This window comes from Coturnix japonica, chromosome 1 (genome assembly GCF_001577835.2).
Source record: "Coturnix japonica isolate 7356 chromosome 1, Coturnix japonica 2.1, whole genome shotgun sequence".
Lineage (NCBI taxonomy): Eukaryota > Metazoa > Chordata > Aves > Galliformes > Phasianidae > Coturnix > Coturnix japonica.
The window spans coordinates 6,106,421-6,126,383 of record NC_029516.1 but is presented as its reverse complement, the minus strand read 5'-3'; the positions used below and the strand labels follow the sequence as shown (position 1 = coordinate 6,126,383).

General features: G+C 43.5%; 1 protein-coding gene across 2 annotated transcripts; it reads right to left on the bottom strand.

Moving 5' to 3' along the window:
* Window positions 1–1,642: 1,642 nt before the first annotated feature.
* Window positions 1,643–16,229, bottom strand: PRPF18 (pre-mRNA processing factor 18). 2 transcript variants are annotated; one of them, XM_015873248.2, is made up of 11 exons: window positions 16,090–16,229; window positions 14,678–14,755; window positions 14,526–14,552; window positions 11,816–11,920; window positions 10,875–10,988; window positions 9,551–9,697; window positions 8,014–8,082; window positions 7,190–7,330; window positions 6,633–6,704; window positions 4,503–4,658; window positions 1,643–2,304 (listed from the first exon to the last, which is right to left on the bottom strand). In XM_015873248.2, the coding sequence occupies exons 1-11, from the start codon at window positions 16,153–16,155 to the stop codon at window positions 2,224–2,226; spliced, it is 1,056 nt and encodes a 351-aa protein (XP_015728734.1). In that variant the 5' UTR covers window positions 16,156–16,229; the 3' UTR covers window positions 1,643–2,223. The 2 variants fall into 2 exon arrangements, with proteins under 2 accessions (XP_015728734.1, XP_015728821.1); XM_015873335.2 differs by lacking the exon at window positions 14,526–14,552 and having other exon boundaries at window positions 16,090–16,228.
* Window positions 16,230–19,963: the final 3,734 nt, after the last annotated feature.

Sequence of the window (19,963 nt, the reverse complement as noted above, 5' to 3'; positions counted from 1 at the left end):
GGGTGGGGAGCTGTACTGCACAGCCAGGAGTCCTGACATTTTGATAGTGAAGGCATGATTTCACCCCACGCCATCACATCGTGTTATTTCCGGCTAAGGCAGGATCGATCAGAAATAAACATCTGCACGAGGCCGGGGGGAAAAGTCTGAATCTCTAAACTGAAACACGCCATCCCCGTGATGCCTGTCCAACAGCTGGACAGCTGCACCACACCCACTCATCCTCACACTTCGTTTTGATAAGAGGCGTTGTTAAGGGTTGGAGCGCAGTCTGGTAGCTGTAACGTGGGGCCATCCAGCTGCACAGAGCCTCAGAGCAACGCTGAGAAGCAGTTACCATGACACTGTTCCTCTTGTGATCCCCCTGGGGACCAAAGCTGGCTTTCATGTGCCGGGCAGCTGGAAGCTCTTACACAGATATGCCGTGAGAAAGTACTTTGGTTTCTTGGTTCCACATGCAGCACCATTCCATGAATTACAAGGGGATAAAGCTCTTCCGCCATGGGAGCCATTCAGCCAAGGCGGCCGTATTTCAGGGACTGTCAGCAAGGAGGCACGCTGCTTAAATTGCATTCCTCAAGCTTGATTAGAGTAAAGCATACCAAGTCCAAACTCACATCCCCACAGGAGGCTCACCCCCATTCAAAACAGTACTCAGGGTACCATTAAATGGCTCCTCAATAATTAGCTCTAAAGCGGGAGGGGAAAATCTAACACTAATATGGCTGCCCCAAGGAATCCAGTTCCCACTAAAGCCAACGTTACAGTGCTCCCAAACCACCCCCAGGCAATCACCACATCTTCCAGGGAGATTATAGCTCGTGTACATGAAGACAAGACTGTATCTCGATTATTTAAAGAGTTCAAAACGAAGGTCAGGGTAAAGATTTAGAAACAGCTCAGGAAATCATCTGGGTGGGGATGAAGTTGTGGTGTTAGAAATGTTCTCTGTACACCACAAGAGAAAATTCCCAGGTGCCAACGTTAATGAAACTCTTCCACGCTCTCAACATCTGCCCATCTTCTCCCCACAAATCCCACTCTGTTTCCCAAAGGATTCCCCCCAAGGCTCCACTTCCATCTTATCTACCTTGTTTTTAATGCTTCTTAACAGTTGAAGCTCTTGATATATTTGCTGGGGTCAGACACTGAAGGAAGGACCTATAGGCCCAAAGCAGCCCTTCAGAATGCAGAGCCTCCAGAGGAACCTGGAGAAGCTCTTTGAGATAAGCCAGGTCAGCGCGCTGCCCCAGCATTGTACCTCACTGTAAACACCTGATCTAAACTCCTTCAAACGAGGGAACCAACAGCTCAAGAAGAAATTCAACATCCAACAGAACAGACCTGTGGCTGCTACAATACTTGGACATGGGGGGTCCTGATGATGTTCTCTGCAACGCCTGGCAGATGGAATTTACTCCAGATGTATAATAACAGGATTTGGAAGCCTGAAGAGCCGTAAGATTACTTAGAATCATAGAATCATGAGGTTGGAAAGGACCTACAGGATCATGTAGTTCAACCATCCTCCCATCACCGCTGCTACCACAAACTACCATTACTTCTCCCGAGCCCAGGAGGTTTATATTAAAAATATCATTATAAAACAACAGAAAAAAAGCCAAATCAGATGCACTCAAGGTCAAAAAACTCTGCCCACTGAAACTGGATGTATTTTTCATCTGAGCAACAGACCAACTTCTTCCTCCCCAATAAATACCACGTGAAAGACTTGCTGTTAAAATCTTTCTATTTACAGAAATAACAAGACTGAAGTTCGACTTCTTCCCCTCCAATCATCTTCCCACATCAGCCTCCAGTGGGAAAGCAGCCAACAAACCCCACACGCCCTCTGCAAAGGGCTGAGTCTCACCTACAGCTCTCATATAGAACAGATTGTTTCAGATCAGGCTACACGGTGCTGTGAACAGCAAACTGAAGCAGAAGTGAACGTCGCGGTCAGTGCCCCCTGACCATGGTCATCCCACCCGCACAAAGCCCTGTGCTGGAGATGGGATCTGTTCAGTGTAAAGCAGGGATTTAAAAAGAAATCTACCCAAGTGGGGCTTTGTTCAAAGGAAGCTGTAGAGAAATTCTGCTTTATGCTTTCTGGCAAAGCCCACCCTCAGTTTCCATTGGTGTGAAGCACAAACTGCTCCATCTCTTCAGTGCTCTCTGAGTCCTGGAGATCAATAAGTGAGGCCTGTTTGGTCCCTGGGAGCCTTACAAAGCATTGTACTCCACACACTTTGATGGGTCTGTTGGGAAGTGCTTCTGGCAAATGGTCATCAGCCTCTTCAGCCCCTAGGAATGAACAAAACAAAGACAGATCTCTCATAAAACTGCAGCTGCCACACAGCCTATTTTTACTTTTCAGCTTAACAAGAAGAATTAAAAGCAAATGGCTGCTATTTCGTTTCTTTATTGAGTCGCTACTCCATTATTTTAAGTTTTACTGACAATTCTCTCTAAAAAGCGCTAATGATTACAAATCTACTCAACAAGGCTAAATGCCACATGCTGCATTCAACTCCCACCAACCCCACACAGCAATACAGGCATGGGAAAGAGTCATAGGAAGCTGCCCAGTAGAACAGGACCTGGGGGTGTCAGTCACAGCAGCTGCACACAACCAGCAGTGTGCCCAGTTGGCCAAGAAGGCCAACGGCTCCTGGCCTGGACATCAGGTAGAATTCCTTTATGGAAAGGGTAGTCAGGCATTGGCTGCATGGGGAGGTGGCTACCCAAGGTCTCCATCCTTGGATGTGTTTTAGAGATGTGTGGACACACCCCAAGGGACAGGGTGCAGTGATGGGACTCAGTAATTCAGGATGATGGTTGGACGTGGTGTTCCTGGAAGTCTTTTCAATCCCAGATGGTTGTAAGATTCTACCATTTCCAATATATTAAAGGAGTTTGTGGATTAGCTGAAGGGATTTTAGGTTTCATTCTTGATGATAGATTCACGGTGAAGAACCACAATAATACTTCAAGCCCTCTTCTTCACCAAGGCACAAAGCAATGCCACTACAACAAACTTATGTACAACAACCCTGAAAATGAAGATGTTGAGTAATTCTCAAGAGCCAAAAACGATTTGTGACACCAAAACAAGCTGAATAACTGAGGAGAGAAAAAGCAAACAGTCCATTTCTGGAGAGCAGAGGTGTCATCCCTTCCCACAGTATTAGCCCCCTCGATCCCACTGCAGTGGAGGAAAACAAAGGCAGATCTTTTCCCTTCAGTTCTTTCAAGACATTGATTGCCAAAAAACAACATGACAGAAATACCATCACAATTCTCTTTAAGTCACACTCAGAGGTCTAACAAAGAAGAAGGAAAACTGCTGTGTGGTAGCATAATTTGGCAATGACATTGTAACTCCACAACAGCAGAGAGCGATGCATCTGTCATTGGATCTTCAACATTTAATTGTAAAGGAAAACTATTAGACAGAAGATGCTTTGGTATTTTCAGTGCCAGCAGGAAACTGGAAAATACACCTTAAAACCATAAAGACTCATTGTCTGAGACGTCATGGTTGCAAGTTCACTGTACGTGATCCACATTTCAAGGCCGTGAGCAGAGATAATACTTCACAAGCTCCAGTTTGAACCAGACCAGCTAAAGAAGACCTTGTATTTAAAATCAAGAAGAATAAGAAGTTGAAGCCAACTTTGTACTGGCCCATCAGTAAGTTTTGTACTTCAGAAGTCCCTCCACTTCGCAGAGGGTAAATCCATACAAGTGGCATCTTCCAGGTAGGTTAAGAGATCAAAAGGCACCATACATAAACTACTTCATCCATCAGATAATGCCAAGCAAGTAACAAAAAGTGCAACCTGTCTCTGAAGATACGCAATCCACGTACCACCCTGCAATGGGATGATCACATCTGTTGGCTCTGCAAGTGTCTGGAGCTCCCTCTGACTTCACAATATTTCTTCAGGTTATGATATTAAAAACTACAGTTGAAATCAAAAGTTATACTTGTATCCCCAACAGAGAGTCGAGACGGAGGAGGAAGTTGTATTTTGCAAGCCATCTGCTCACAGGCATCTGCAGAAGTTGCAGTGTGAGTCGCTGAGCTGCAGCAGGAAAGGATTTGTGTAAAGCTCTCCTGACAGCTCCCAGCTCAATGATGCCGCCCTCAGGCTTCAGAGTTCAGCCAGAAGGGCCTTATGTCTGAGGGCGTGCAACTGGCAAAAGGCAAACACAGCTCACGGTGTGAGGGAGAGATGAAGCAACCAATCCCTGTATGAGTTCACAGCTGGTGCTAATAGAGGATCGCAAGCACTAAGGTGTGAAAAAGACCACGAGACTGAAGAGCACACAGACCCAGCTCCACCTATTAAATGGACGTTGTACTCTGACTTAAACTAAGGCAACCAGCTGTTCCTGGGACCCTTGAACCACATCACTCACAACTACAAAACTAACATTTGTCAAAGAGTCCCCAGTTCCCAAGCCCAAACAGTTGGATTCCCAAAGTCATTCATTACCTGAATGTATTTCCTTTGAGTTTCATCATTGAGAACGTGGGCAACGTGCTTGGAGAAAATCTTCTCACGACCCGTTCGAGCGTGGATGCCAACCATGGTGACACCGATGGGCCACGGCGCGTTCCCAATGGCCATCTGGAGGTAGGCATCATTCGCCTGAAGAAATACAGTTTAGGCACACTTAGCAACAACAGGAAGGGCATCAGATGCTTTCAGTGCAGGCTGTTCAGGTTCCCATAAGCTGGTTCTGCTGTGCTCACCTGTACCACCTTTTCTATTTTGGTTACAGACTAAATCAGGGAGTGTTGAGGGAGAGCAGCCAGCTTCCAAAGAGGCTGAGAGCCAAATCCCTACAAAACTGGGTCAAAGAAGCACATTTACAACAATGCTTATGAACGGAACAGCAGCACTGAATGAATCTGCAATTTCAACATCAAGAGAGCAGACCCCATTTCTTAATATAGAGCTGAAGCAGACACGGGCCCTGAGGAAGAAAGGGAATAAAACATGAAGGGAAGACAAACACAAAGAAAGGGAGAAAGACACAGATGATAGAGCTTAAAATAGCAAAGAGAGCGAGAGCCAGGAAACAAAGGGGGGAAAAAAAAACACGCAATCACAGAAACACAGCTTCAAGAACCACTTGGCGCAGGATATTTGTCCCCTATTAGCAAGCAGTTAGAAAGCTCACTGATAAAAGTTCATTCAGCATCTCCTATTCAGAGCCTACACAATCAGAAGTAGCAAGTGTGACCAGTGGGTGCAGCTTCCTCATGTCACAGAGTAGGGTGCAGAGAGCTGGGAGCAAACCTGAAGGAGGGACAGGACTAGAGACAGGACTTTGCCTTCACCTACACAAAGCAGCGTCTCAGCAGCCTCAAAGATCTGTTTGCTGACTGACACGTGGTTCACAATGAAGCGCTACATGAGAGCACACAATTAAAGACCCTTTCAAGAACATCACCAAAGGGTTAATTAAGGCTGAGTAGGAAGCTTGCATTCCGCTCTTCACCTGCTATCACAAGTTGATTACAAAACTCATGTTTATAAAGAATGCCATCTAAGAAAGCAGTAGCAATTTGGGGCTGACAGTATTCAGTAGGTTGCAAAACAACAGACATATAAGCACACAACACAGCAGGATGCAGAAAGAGACAAATCTCTTCAGAAGAAAAACGGAAACTGGTATGTGGATCTTTAAAAGCAAAAGGCTCATTAGCCTCATTAAAAACAAACAACAAAACAAGACAGCTCCAAATACACAATACACATCCAAATGTGTATTCAGCCTTCCCCCTAAATCAGTCTGGGATGTTTACATACAGCCAAGCACCTGTGAGACCCAGCAGCAGAGCTGATATACTGAGGAGATATGCTGCATTCCTGCACACTCACTGCTGTGTTGGGAAGGCGCTGGAAAGGGAACTTCAACATAACGATGATAGCCAAAGAAAAAACAAAGCTCCCAAACAAAACCCCACTATCAGACATCCCACACTTTCAGTTCTACTTTAAAATGATTTAGATTAAACATGCCTGAGGGCATCTGAAGTTTTTTCAATCACAAAAGCAGGTTTGTTCGCTTACTAGATAAATTCCCCAAGTCCTCAGGAGTCCAATAAGAAATACTAGAAAACCGAAGGCAAAACAAAGGTGAACTTCTGCATACACTGGTTGCTTAAATAAACACTGTCACTATTTGAGTTCCATTTCTCCAGGCAGCTACAAACAAAAGCTAATGCTGCCTTTCATCTCAAGTGCCTCCTTCAGTAAGCAAACTTAAGTCTAAAAACCTTTTTATTAACTTAACTTGATCTTAACAGACCAGCTAACATGAGTACTGCCAAAGAAAGGGACAGCGTCTCATATTCAGTAACTCAATTTCCCTAATAGCTAATTAATTAATCAACATCCTACTCCTTCTCTGGAGACAGTAAAGACCCATCTGGATGCCTACCCATGCAAGCTGCTGTAGGGAGCCTGCACTGGCAATGGGGTTGGACTCACTGATCTCTGGAGGTCCTTTCCAAACCCTACAGTTCTGTGATTGCCTGGAAAATGTTCATGCGTAACTTCAATCTATCAGAAGCAGCCAGCCTAAACATGCTGGAAAAGAGCAAATAAACGTACCTTCACATATTCTCTTTGCAACATGAATTTAATAATATCCGTTATTGATTCTTTGATGTCTGCAGGAAGCGTCTACGGGAGAAAAAGAAAAGGAGAACAAACAGCTTTACATCAGAATATGCAGCACAGGAAAATCACCCTACTCAGCATTTATACAAAGTACCTTCCCTAGCTTCAGGACTTCAATGAAGGAAAACATCTTCTTTATTTAGATGAAGGAACTGAAGCGAGAGAGCTGCAGTGGTTACACCTTGTAGCTCGTGGCAAAGTGCAAAACACAATCCCTGTTTTCTATCATGTTGGCAACCCAATGAACAGGTGATACATGAAGCAGCACCTGGAAAAGCGGGAGGTAAGCAGAATAATTCGTGCATCAAGATAAAAAGGTCAAAACTGGGAAGCACAGGCTCTGGCCATAGAAACCCTGACTATCTCATTCATCCTCACACCTTCAGCTGGAATAACGTAACCTTAAGGAAGGACATTAACGACTGGATGCTTTGACAGCAGCAATTAAAACAAGCTTTAGAAGACAGAGACATTTAAAAGAGACTCACCCTTTTCCGAAGTTTCCTGAAGAGAGGCCTCAGGTAGGATTCTGTCTGCTTCTGAGTGGCACTGTTCAGCTTCCCCTGCACTCCCCGCTTCACATAGTCCTCTCTGGCATTCAGCTCCTTCGCCCAAACTCCAAGTAGAAACTGCACAAGGAAGAAGCAAATTTGTGTCCTAGTGCCACCTAGCGACTGCATTGCCAAAGCAGGTGGAACAGTGGTTTAAACCACCACGTAAAAATGAATGTTTGACTGGAGAAAACCGAATCCACGAGGAAAAAAAGCCTCTTTCAGCAGCACAGAGGGGGATAGGAATAACTATCCTACCACAAAATCTTGTGGAGGAGCTGGGAGTTTGAGCAAAAAAAGAGCGTACATAGAAAACAAGGAAGCAATGACAGACCTATCAGTGCTGCCGAGGAGGAGGGGGTCATTAAAAGAGCAGGAACGTATGAAGATGATAACAGTTGTTTCAGAACAAGCAGGTGGAGACTCTTTGGGAGTTTTAAATGCAGCATTGGTAGATAGAAGAAACTACATTCAACTGCCTCAGTTATCACATGGAAGTCAAAGTCAAAGCTGTTATGTCTGGAAAAGTAGAACTGGATTTTGAAGGCTGCTGTCCTCTCCCAAGAGCCCTTGCCCACATCTCACAGCAGTCACTACTTCCATTAACCAAGGCAGTGGAGTATCAAACATTACAAAAAGGCCAAAATATATTCAGCGCAATGAAAGTTTACCTCTCCAAGCAGATGGAAGCTCAATGTATTCACATGATAGTAAAAAGTATGTCACAGCTACAGAATAATTCATCTAGGAGAGTGGGTTACCTTCAAGAATTTTGTGATGATATCCATATCATAGTGATCATCGCCCCGTCCTAAGGACTCTCCCAAAGCCTGGAATAGGAGTCAAAAGACAAAGATTTCCATGTTATGTAGATACTTGCCCTCACCACAGCAGATGGTAATGTGAACTGTTCTAAGTCCTACCTGCAAACCTAAACATTAGGTGGGAAATGGAAAGAAAGAAACAGCCATATATGTTAATGAGTCCTCTGGACCCACTCTAACAGCTCAATGTTCTTCATGTGCTGGAGACCTCAGAACTGAATGCAATACTCCAATGTACTTAATTCTCATTTCTTTCTTTTTTTTAAGTTATTTCATTTCTCTGATGCATTTGAGCATTCATTTAATTTTAACTGCAACGTCGAGGGAATAAATCCAAAAAAACAAAGAGAAAACCACACCAGCGTGCTCCAAAGCTTCCTGCCAAAACTCTTACTATTAACATCAATTTATAGAAACATTTTCCAGTAGATAAACTTGGATTTATAATTTCTTTCCATTGTCCTCCCATTTCCAAACTATGCTGTATTTTTAAAGTCTCCTAGATGTGGAACATTCAATGCCATCCTTTTTGTGCAAAGGAATGCAGTTAAAGAAGCTTGCAATTGAGAACACCACTTACAAACTTTCCCAATGAAGTATTGCTTTCATGGTTCAAATCAAGCTGCCATCCCAAAAATGGGATACTTTGAGAACTACCAGTTTGGTAAAAGCAGCCCTATTACAACTGGAATCCACTCTAAAGCTGTCATCACTTTACACCAGAACCCACAGTGCCCTAAGAAGGGAGGCAAGGCCGTCTCCTAATAGCAACGTATTCATTTCAACTCTCAGTTATAAATCAGATTACTTCTGATTTGAGGGGACATTAAGAAGATTAACCTCAGCAAAGAGTTTTGAAGATTTAAGTTCTTTAGCTCAAGTTAATGTGCTTTTCAAAATACCAGCCTAAAATACCAGGTGCTGAATGCACCCACACAAATACTTTTTAGTTCTTCCAAAGTACAGCAGTCACCCTCACCGTTTATGGGGTGTACCTTTATAGTACATAAAACTGCCTACTTCTAGCTTTTACTTCTTTGCCCCAAAAGTCCTTACATTAAACACTCTTTCCCTGCGTCTGCTTTTGAGAAGCCATCTTTCTTGTATAAGGAAAATTCATCTGCCCTAAACTCATCACCCTCTCAAATTCTCCTTGGAAAGGATTCAGAATTTGTCATCAGGCAGTAGCTTTGCATTTAATTCTTACTTCCCTGCAGGGAGAATACTGTTTTGCCTGCTACTCTTTCCCCATTTCTGATGAGGTGCTGTAAGCAAAGACCAAGTGGTTCTAGGCACTTAAACTGCAATTCGAGCCTTAGCCAAATTCATTTCCAAACAGCGTATTTAAGGACTTTTCAGACTGCCTAAGCTAGATGCAGTAAACCAGGTAACTTTGAACAATACTGAAGCTTTCTCACAACAGTACAACAGTATGATATACTGAAAATCTCCACATCAATTACCCACCACATACCTCCAGTTCTTCAATAGTAGTATTCTCCTCGTGGACTTTCAAGTCATTCTGTGAGTCATCATCTCCTGCTTCTTGGCCACCTACAATTTCATTCAAGTATTGCTGATCAATCTTATCCAAGGCAGCCTTCAGGTCATTCCTCAGGCCCTAGAAAAGATAAGAAATCATTCATTTACCAAAAAAAAAAGGGGGGGAGAAAGAAAAAATCAACCCCCCCCCCCCTCCTAAAAAACGATACCAAAAATAACCAAATAAAACCAGTTCAGAACAGTCACGGTGAGCATCCAACTGCTGTCTTTAGGAAAAGCCAAATTCCATAAAAACATGAGATTCTATGTGTGGTTTCAAACTGATACTAGAAGTTAAGAGCTGCTTTTAAATGGCAAGAGAAACTTGTCTTAGAGGAACCATAAAATGTTAAGCTCTATAAAGGAGAAGGACATTTCTCACACTAAGATAAATTCAGTCTCTCCACTGGGAATAGCACAGGCACAGTTATTTCCACTCTTCCATCATCATCCATGGTTTTCTGGCACATTTTTATCAATCACTTACTAGCTCAAAAATGCCTGAGCCACAAACTGGTTGTAACAATTATCCACATAACAATGGCAGTGACTGAAGCGTATCATGCAAAAATCCATCACAATCCAATTTATGGCCTTGCTACCTCCTAAAACTCTTACAACTGCCATCAATAATTTCACCATATATAACAAAGCGTGGGAGGAAACGCAGCAACACTTTGTCAAATTATTCAGCTTGTTACAAGTTAGGGAAGGAAATTAATAGCTTCACACTCTTAGCTGGGTAGCTAACTTCATCAATAGTAAAGACAAAACAAATCCCAATCGCAAATCCCAACAAAGCCCCCAAATCCTCACTTAATCGATTAACGTTAAGCCAGAAGGATTACATCAGTAAAATAGAGTATATACATTTTAGTCATTTCTGGAGTCAATTAATACCTTACAAGGAAGCGGTGGGAGTGAAGTTTGTGTGAGAAGTTATAGCTCTGGAATGGAGGGATTTGAAAATTCATTTATGTATCAGAAATACAAGATGCAATCCCCCCCTCTTCCTTACCTACCCAAAGAGGCTGGTTTTAACAGTAAATTACTGTCTATTCTGCTGGTTACAAAGCAGGTAACTGCATGTCTGGGGTTTCACTGCCACCTGGAGGCCTCTTTGTCAAGCAAAAAGGCTTAAAAGGTTAATGGTGGAGCTGTCTGACTTACCGGGTTGCAATCACAAACAGAATGTTAAAAGCACTCCTTGCTGGTTCCCCCACACAAGTAAGTAACCAGGAGCCAGTTGGTCTTACCTTGTTCACTTCAGGTGCCAAAATTTCTATCTTCCTCAGCCGCTGAAATGCATCATAATCTGTTTCTCCAAACAGTCTGACTGGTTCACCTCTCTCCCGTAACCTCCTGATAACCTGAGAAGAATCCAAATATTCCTTTACACAGACCCATAGAGGAAGGAAAATAAAATCCCGAAGGCTGGATTTATTTACTTAGCTTAAAATAACAAGCTGTGCTGGACTGGAGAGGAAATGGCAATATTTTAAGCAGCAGAAAAACGTTTCTAGATGCTTTACTATCCAAATATAAAATTCCCATGGCATTTCAAGAAAAGGTCATTCCAAATATTACCAGTCCAAATCTTGCACAAATCCCAAACTGTTTCGTATATCCCAACTTCTTCCTGCTCTGACCTGTTTAAACAAATACACCAAAATCATCCCCTCGGCAGAGCTTAAATCCCATTTCCAAAGTGACGACTTAAAGTACTTGACAATTATCTCACTCGCACTCATTTGTCATGGGCAATAAAGCACTCTCCTGACTGGGCTGCGTGTTGTCCCAGCACATCTGGGAGATTGGCTGGAAATTCTCATCCTTACCATTTGGTGAATATTAAGTCCCATAATCTAATGTGATAATTACTTTAAGGCTGGCTGTAACTGAGGTATAACAGCCTCCCTTGGTTGATTTGCAATTTACGGGCAAAGATGAAAAGCAAACTTTATTTTCCCAGTTCCTTACTGCATTCACTGCTTGTTAAATCTGTTTACGCTTACCATTATTTGTTTGGTTTACCCTGATGAGTAAATATAGCCCCTAATTGTTGACTGCACAATGGATGTTTTTATTTGATACAAGCTGACGTGAAAAGTACAGTTCACCATAAAACAAACCTACCAAGAAATTTCAGAGCATATTCTGCAAGCTGAAGTAGTTTGCTTATAGCTGCTGATTTTACCTCTTGTCTGGAAAGAGTCATTGGTAATTTTTCTTCTGCCAGTTCAAGTTCCAGCACTGGATTTGTTGAAGTCAGAGGTTTCTCCTCCTCTTCTTGCTGCTGCACCTATATATAACAGACATAGTTACTCATCAGCAAAATAAACCTACATAGCAATAGCAATGTAAACATACAGGAACTGTGGAATACAGATTCTAATATGACTGTAAGTCTCTTTGTTTCAGAGTTTTTCTTGTCCATTTCACAGAGCAATGAAAGCTTTCAAAAGCATCAGTATTTACCAGAGACTGACTTCTGTAGGTTGCAGGAAGTAACCTGAAACTGGAAAGGGCAACTGCTAAGGTTTGTCAAACACGTTTCAGCACTGGTGCCAAAAACAGCAAACTCACCCTCTCTGCCTGTTGGCTCCTGCCCCTGCCTTACACTCTTTACCTATACAAAAGTACATGCATCGCTATGTGATAAACCAGATGGGAGAAATGATTGAAAGGGAGAATAATCCAGCAAACAAAACTAAAAGACTCCCCTCAGCCCACTTAATCTCCTCATCCAGCTCAGCAGGCAGTAGCACAAATACGTACATGGGGTACAAGGGCAGAAATGAAAAGCTAAGAGCAGAGAAAGAAGGGAGCTGCTACATGCAGCCAACCTGAGATCTTCTGTCACTTAGAACTTCAGTGAGCTCAGCACTACCAGCAAGGATGCAAGTTTTCTGATGGGCTTTGAGAGATGCTTGTTTAAAGTAACACTTTCCTACCAGGGTTGCCGAATGTGTTCAGTTTCTTGCAGGTTAAAAAAAGAGAGAGAATAAAAAGAGAACTTTACTTTCCCAAAAAGATAAGCATCTCATTAACAGCTTCTTTTAACCTAAAAGAAGGTACTGGGATCAAGCAGAGTCCTCTTTGATCAAACTGACTTTGAGACAGCAGTCACATAACTATGTTCCCTCTGTAAGCTCAAGTCTGACACTTCTGATAGCAGGAGCAGACATTGGCAAACATTCCTATAATAGGAAACATTTCCAGTGCTCAAACACATGATGTTTTTTTTTCCTAGGATCCAGATTAGAACTTATTTCCTTTCTGTTCTTCCTAAAAGGGAATAATCCTATTTAATCCGACACAGATCTGCAGCATTCTCCCCACGTGGGACAGGATGTCGTCATTTCCAGTGTGTATTCAGGTTGAAGTATCTGCTGACTGTGTTAAACAGCCTTTTAAAATTAGTTTATATTCTTCCAAGCCAGCGTCGCTCCATGTGCACACAGGGATCCCCCCGATGGCTGCAGATACAAGATTCAGCCACAGATCTATATGCAACGTCATGCTATCAAACACAGAAATCAATCCTACAGTTGCAGGTGTTTGGAGCAAGCAAGGAAAGGATGACCAAATCAATGCTTTACACATAATGGGAGGGCAAAAATAAACTTCCATCAGTGCAGGGGAGGGAACAGAAAATATGGAACATGGGATAGAAAATATGGAACCGTGTAAATATAAATACACTCTCATGGCAGAAGGATGTGTACAAATTGTAACTTACAAACATAAAGAGAGAGTAGCATTAGGGAAAAAGATTTGGTCCGTTCTCTCAGTAGGATTCCAAGTCACAAGTGATATTTTTACCACAGTTATTTTGATTTCAGTGCTTCCTTTTTCAAGCAAGTCAAATAATTATTAAATCCAACAAAGCATAAGAGCAATTGAAAAAGAAATCAGCCCGTATTTCACATCTTATGAATGTAGTAAAGACCAAATGCAGAAATCTGGGAGGCTCTAAGACATACCAAAAAAAGCAACTTATTTTAAAACCATTTTCAGGGTTACATTTTCAGTCAAAACTCATTTTGTAGCAGCACATGTATCCCACTTTAACAGCTGTGTATAGTTCTGAATTCAGGCTAATGCTCAAAAAGCACCAGGCAGTCACTTCCACTCAAAGGAGTGACTACATCCACACAGACCACATTCCTATGTCTATATGACAGCATTCCAAAAGTTGGTTTGGCATTGATGTCTGAATATTTTACAAACAGATCAAGGTTTCAGAATAAGTCACTGAATGGGTAAAGTTCAATTGAAAACAAAGTTCCACTTTGTGCCCAGGGAGAGTAAAACGAGAATGTGAATCTCTGTCTTTCTAAAGAGAATGCATCTCCCCTCACATACACATACAATAACCAGGCATGCAGGCATACACACACGGCAAAGAAAATGGCATTCTTTCCATTTCAGGATCTATTTCCCTGTTACAAGGCAGGCAAAGCCTTCCAGATCACTCATTTGTTTCCAAATGCACCTTTGGTTACCAATCGTTTTCAATTATTCTGCCAGCAAGACAATAAATGCTGCATTGCACTCTTTCAGTGCTGGATGGCTGAAGGCCAAAAGGACAAATACACACAGCACGACAGCTGGCAGATCTCTTTAATATGCACCACAGGATACTGATTTCTTCTGGATATTTTGGCAAAGTTTTGAATGGACAATGTATCCATTGTGGGGAGGTGGCCATATCAGATCCATTGTTCAAGCCTAAAAGCACAATCTGAAAAGAAAGGAGACAAGCTCTGATCCCAAGCCACTTCATGCTTTCCACAACATAAGTAAATAAAGAAAAAGGAAAAGCCAAAGCATAACACAAACGTAAGTAGCTGTATATCATGCATATCTTTTCCTGCATTGAAAATGGTTTTGGAAACTCATACCTCTCCAGGTGGCTTCTCATTTACAGGCTTATGTACAACATCAACAGATTGAACAAAGAACAACAATTATCATTAACAACATTTATACTGTTGATCATAAAATGTAGACTTCAAAGCAAACATCCAAGTTCCTGGAAGAAGAGTTACAATACCTTGTAGCCACATCTCTGGAAGTAGGCCTCCTCTTCTTTTTTAGCTAACTCACTGCGTTTGAAGTATTTCTTATTGCCCTAAGAGATAGGAAAACTGTTAACATTTTAAAGTTTCAAATACTTCTGCAGAAAAGGCTCACACCCCCTTACTTGACCTGGTGAATTCAGCTACATCCAGAATCACAGAATCACAGAATGACCTGGGTTGGAAGGGACCTCAAGGATCATGTAGTTCCAACCCCCCTGCCTGGCAGGGCCACCAAACATACACCTTTACTAGATCAGGTTGCCCAGGGCCCCGTCCAACCTGGTCTTGAACACCTCCAAGGACGGGGCATCCACAACCTCCCTGGGCAGCCTGTTCCAGGGCCTAACCACTGTCCTAGTAAAGCACTTCCCCCTAACATCCAACCTAAATCTTTCCTCTTTTAACTTAAAACCATTTCCCCGTGTCCTGCTATTGTCAGCCCTTTTGAAGAGTTTACTCCCCTCCTGGGAGTAAGTTCCCTTCAGGTACTGAAAGGCCGCAATGAGGTCATCCCTTCACAGATATGGCTAATGTGCCACGTAAAAAGTTGGGAGCACCTCTGAAAATCAGCACCTCCAAGTGACTTTGCAACATGTAAGCTCGAAAGCACAGTGTGTTCAGCAGGCCTTTTTTTTCAAGCACATTCTCACTGCCAATAATCTGTGCTGTCACACTGTGATGAGAAGCCACATCTTCAATCATATTCATAGAATTATAGAATCACCAAGGTTGGAAAAGACCTAAAAGATGATCCAGTCCAACCGTTCACCTATCACCAATAGCTCCCACTAAACCATGTCCCTCAACACAACATACAAGCGTTCCTGACTTGGTGATGTTGGTGACTCCACCACCTCCCTGGGCAGTCCATTCCAGTGCCTGACCACCCGCTCTGAGAAGTAATATTTCCTAATGTCCAGCCTGAATCTCCCCTGGCACAGCTTAAAACCATTCCCTCTAGTTCTATCACTGATTACACAAGAAAAGAGGCCAACCCCCAGCTCACTACAACCCCCCTTCAGGAAGTTATAGAGAGCCATAAGGTCTCCCCTGAGCCTCCTCTGAACATTCCCAGCTCCTTCATGTGGCCTGTGCTCCAGACCCTTCAACACAGCAGCGGCCTGAAATCAAACCTTATGTCTAAAGGCGTTCTCCAAATGCTTCCTAAACTCCAGCACCCTGGATCCACTGCCCTGCAAAGCCTGTACCAGGGCCCGACACCCTGGGGTGCGAAACCTTTTCCTAATACCCAGCTGGAGCCTTTCCTCCGACCCTGAGGTGCTGCAAGGCCTCGACCCCAAACGCCCCCAAGGCCGCGGTGCCCCCAAGGCCGCGGTGTCCCCACAGCCCCCCCAGTCCCTCCGAGCCGCCCCTCCCGCCTCACCCCCACCAGCTCCTTGTCCTCCAGCTGCTGCCTCTTGCGGCTGATCTCCTTCTTCAGGATATCCATGATCTCTAAGGCCTCCTCCGCCACCTCCGCGTCGGAAGCGGTGTAGGAAAACAAATCGTCATTTCCGCTGTTCCAGGGGCCAAGAGCGCTCACAGCTCCCCCTGGTGGCTCGGAGTGGCGGCAGCGAGGGAGGGACCCACAAACATCCTCAAACCCAACTCGTGGCTCTGCACAAATCCATCCCAAATCCAGATCCTAAACTGACAGCATTGCTTAAACTCCAGCAGTTTGGAGCCATCACCACAGCCCTGGGCAGCCTTTTCCCAACGCCCCCTAACCCTGCTGACACAATTCCCTCTGTCACTGCCCCCATTGAGCACAGCTGATCAGTTTAAGGGTATTTTGGAGCCTAGGCTGGAGGGGTATGGGTTAGAAATCCTGCTTTACCTCATCCTGCTTTGACCTCATTGCAGCCTTTCAATACCTGAAGGGAACTTACTCCCAGGAGGGGAGTAAACTCTTTGAAAGGGCTGACAATAGCAGGACACGGGGAAATGGTTTTAAGTTAAAAGAGGGAAGATTTAGGTTGGATGTTAGGGGGAAGTTCTTCCCTAGGAGAGTGGTTAGGCCCTGGAACAGGCTGCCCAGGGAGGTTGTGGATGCCCCGTCCTTGGAGGTGTTCAAGACCAGGTTGGACGGGGCCCTGGGCAACCTGATCTAGTAAAGGTGTATGTTTGGTGGCCCTGCCAGGCAGGGGGGTTGGGACTATATGATCCTTGAGGTCCCTTCCAACCCGGGTCATTCTGTGATTCTGTGATTCTGTGATTCTGTGATTCTTTACCTCAGGCTGGAACGTAATTGCTCTGCAATGAGGAAACGGCAGCAGCCCTCCTACGCTTTTTCATAGCTCTCTTAATGGAAATTATCTCACAGCTGATGGTGAAAGGAGCTGAGCAGGTCTCAGCAGAGCAGCCTGGGGAAGTGTGCCCACAGTTGTGTTGGGACACAATAGAGAAGGTAAGTTACTATCTGCAAAACAAAGCATCTCCAAAAAGAGCTGCTCTCTCTATATAAATGTGTATGTATGTTGGGCTCATGGAAGCACTAGTACCTCCCTGAAGGATGAAAGGAAAAATACGTACTTGTTGTCATCCATCTCCTCAAGACTTCTGTTCCTGAAGAGATATGAAACTCTTCTGATGTCTTATAAGAAGTATTTCCTTCCTTTTCTTTCTTTAGCATCACACAAGGAGATCCAGCCCAGCTTGCTTTCTGATTTCCAGAAGGGTAAATCTGTTTGGCTCCTCTTTGCCTCAGGCTCAGGGCAACATTTTCTGTGGGACATGAATCACTGAAACAGTTGGATCAAGTCTTGGCTGGAGTTGGCCCAAAGCTCCTCTGTTCGACAGAACACATTCCTGCCTGAGGGTATATCTGTGCTCATCGTTTGTTATTGTCACTGCTTCGTTACCTATCTCTCATCCTTTGACTATCTCCATTCAGATGTGTTACCTTGTTGTGTACCTGAAACCTCCATCGTCACAGTCATGGCACTCAGGACAGTTCACTCCATGAGCCTGGCTCCTCAGACAGCATGGCATGGACATGATGTTCCTTCACTGCATGGGAAGGTTTCTCCAAGACTCCAGGAGCACCGTTGCTCTGAGGAGCCCTGACCAAAGACTGTGAAAACTGCTTAGCAGTGTGTTGTAAAAGCTCATGATTCCTTCACTGTGCTGGTCCCTCATCCCTGCAGTGATGCTTCAGACGATATCAGCGCATCAGATATTTTTAGCACGTAAAATGGGTGCTTTTCCAAGATGTATTGCAAACTGTGTCTTTCTCATTTATCATACATGGCATTATTCTACTCATTAAATTCAATTAGATCACTGCTACAACATTTAGCTTGACTATTTTCTACCGCTCATGTTTTGCTTTTCAAGGCAATGCTGCTGGTTTAGTACCATGATGCCTGTGTATTTCTATCTCATATGTGATTAATAAATGTTATATTTGCTGTCAGGCTGCAACCAGGCCATTAAGCTCTCTCAAAACCACTTGCAGAGTCTCGAGAGCTCACTGCAGCTGAGCTCAGTCTGGAAGCAATAGTATTACTAATGTTTTCCCTATATCCTTGTTTCCGCAGACCTCTGGAACAACCCCACAGACTTAACCACCAACCTACTTTGAAGTAATTCCCTTCACAACATTCCATATTAAGTCGAGATTGAAAAGGTAAATCTAGAAGCTACTCAAAATCTTGGAACATTCGTAAGAGCCTTGTAAGTAATAGAAGTACAAGCTTAAAACATACATGAGGTGTTTCATTCCAATTTCTTGATGATTAACTGATTGCTCAGCTTTATCTGCTGCAAGCCAACTGTCAGCTTGCAGAGGGATTATTGAAGGCAGCTCAGAAATACATCATTTCACTCAAACAGCCCAGATGTCATCTGTTTGCCAAAGTGGTGAAGCCGATCAGAATGATTTCGGTTGTACGCGGTTGTTATATCCAGCTTATATTCAGCTTTATATTTGGTCTATATTCAGCTGTTTTCAAGTTGTATTCAGTATTTTATGGGTGTCCAGTTTCACTTCTCTATTTGATATTAATGCTGGGGAAAACCACAGCTCAGCCACACGCAGGAGGCAGAATTAATGCCTTTTAGCTGACCAGCTCTGCAAAAGAGTTCAGGTAACAGCGGGAACCTTTCTCTGATAGGTTCTGATAGGTCTGATGTGGTTCCTTTTATTCATCTTCTAAAGACAAAAAAAAAGACATTTTATACAATTGGTTTTGTGCCATGACCAAGTATGCTCACCTTTGGCAATAGGTATCCATGTCCAGTCGCACTCTTCTATTCACTCATTAAAGCAGCCATTAACATTTTGGAAAGGATTAACCTATCTAGTTCCCCATGTTCAACTGGTTAAAGCATCAGTTGGTTGGGTCTTATGGCAAATGAACCCTCACCATCCCTCTCTGCTAGGACAGACTTCTGCAGTGACTCCGTGATGTTACTAATTAGTTAAGCTAGGATGGGTTTTAGAAACATGCTTGAAATAACTGTTTGAATGATAACTATCCTCTGGTTTTGATAAAGGAGTATTTCTTTCTCAGTCTGTCCAAAGGACTATTCCCATCCCAGCAATTTTATTTTCTGTGAAACTGAGGTGTTGTAAAAACTCATTATTGCTTCTCAAAAACATTGCATTTAAGAACAGCTAATTATCACCAAGCTGGCAGGTATGGGAGATATCTCACAATAATTCTGTTGTTTCAGGTAACCGTGCCCATCACTCAGTTTACAGCACTGTGCCATCAGAGCCCCTAGTGAATCTGTGTCTCAGACTCGTAGAATCATAGAATGGTGTGGATTGGACCTCAAGGATCACCAAGTTTCAACCCCCTGGCCACAGGCAGGATATAGAGTCATAGAATTACCCAGGTTGGAAAAGACCTTGAAGATCATCAAGTCCAACTGCAGCCTAACCATAGTACTCTAACAACCCTCTGCTAAATCATATCTCTGAGCACCACATCCAAATGGCTCTTAAACACATGTCTAAGCAGAAAGGCAGCCAAGAAACCCAGCAAGTGATGTACAAAAGCCACCCCCCAGGGATGGTGACTCTAACACCTCCGTGGGGAGCCTATTCCAGTGTTTAACTACCCTGGCTGTAAAGAAGTGTTTCCTAATGTCCAACCTAAACTTATCTTGCGGCAACTTGAGGCCATTCCCCTTGTCACCTGTCACCAGTGAGAAGAGACCTGTCCTGCTCTCACTCTAAGCACCTTTCAGATACTGGAAGAGAGCGATAAGGTCTCCCCTCAGCCTCCTTTTCCCCAGACTAAACAGCCCCA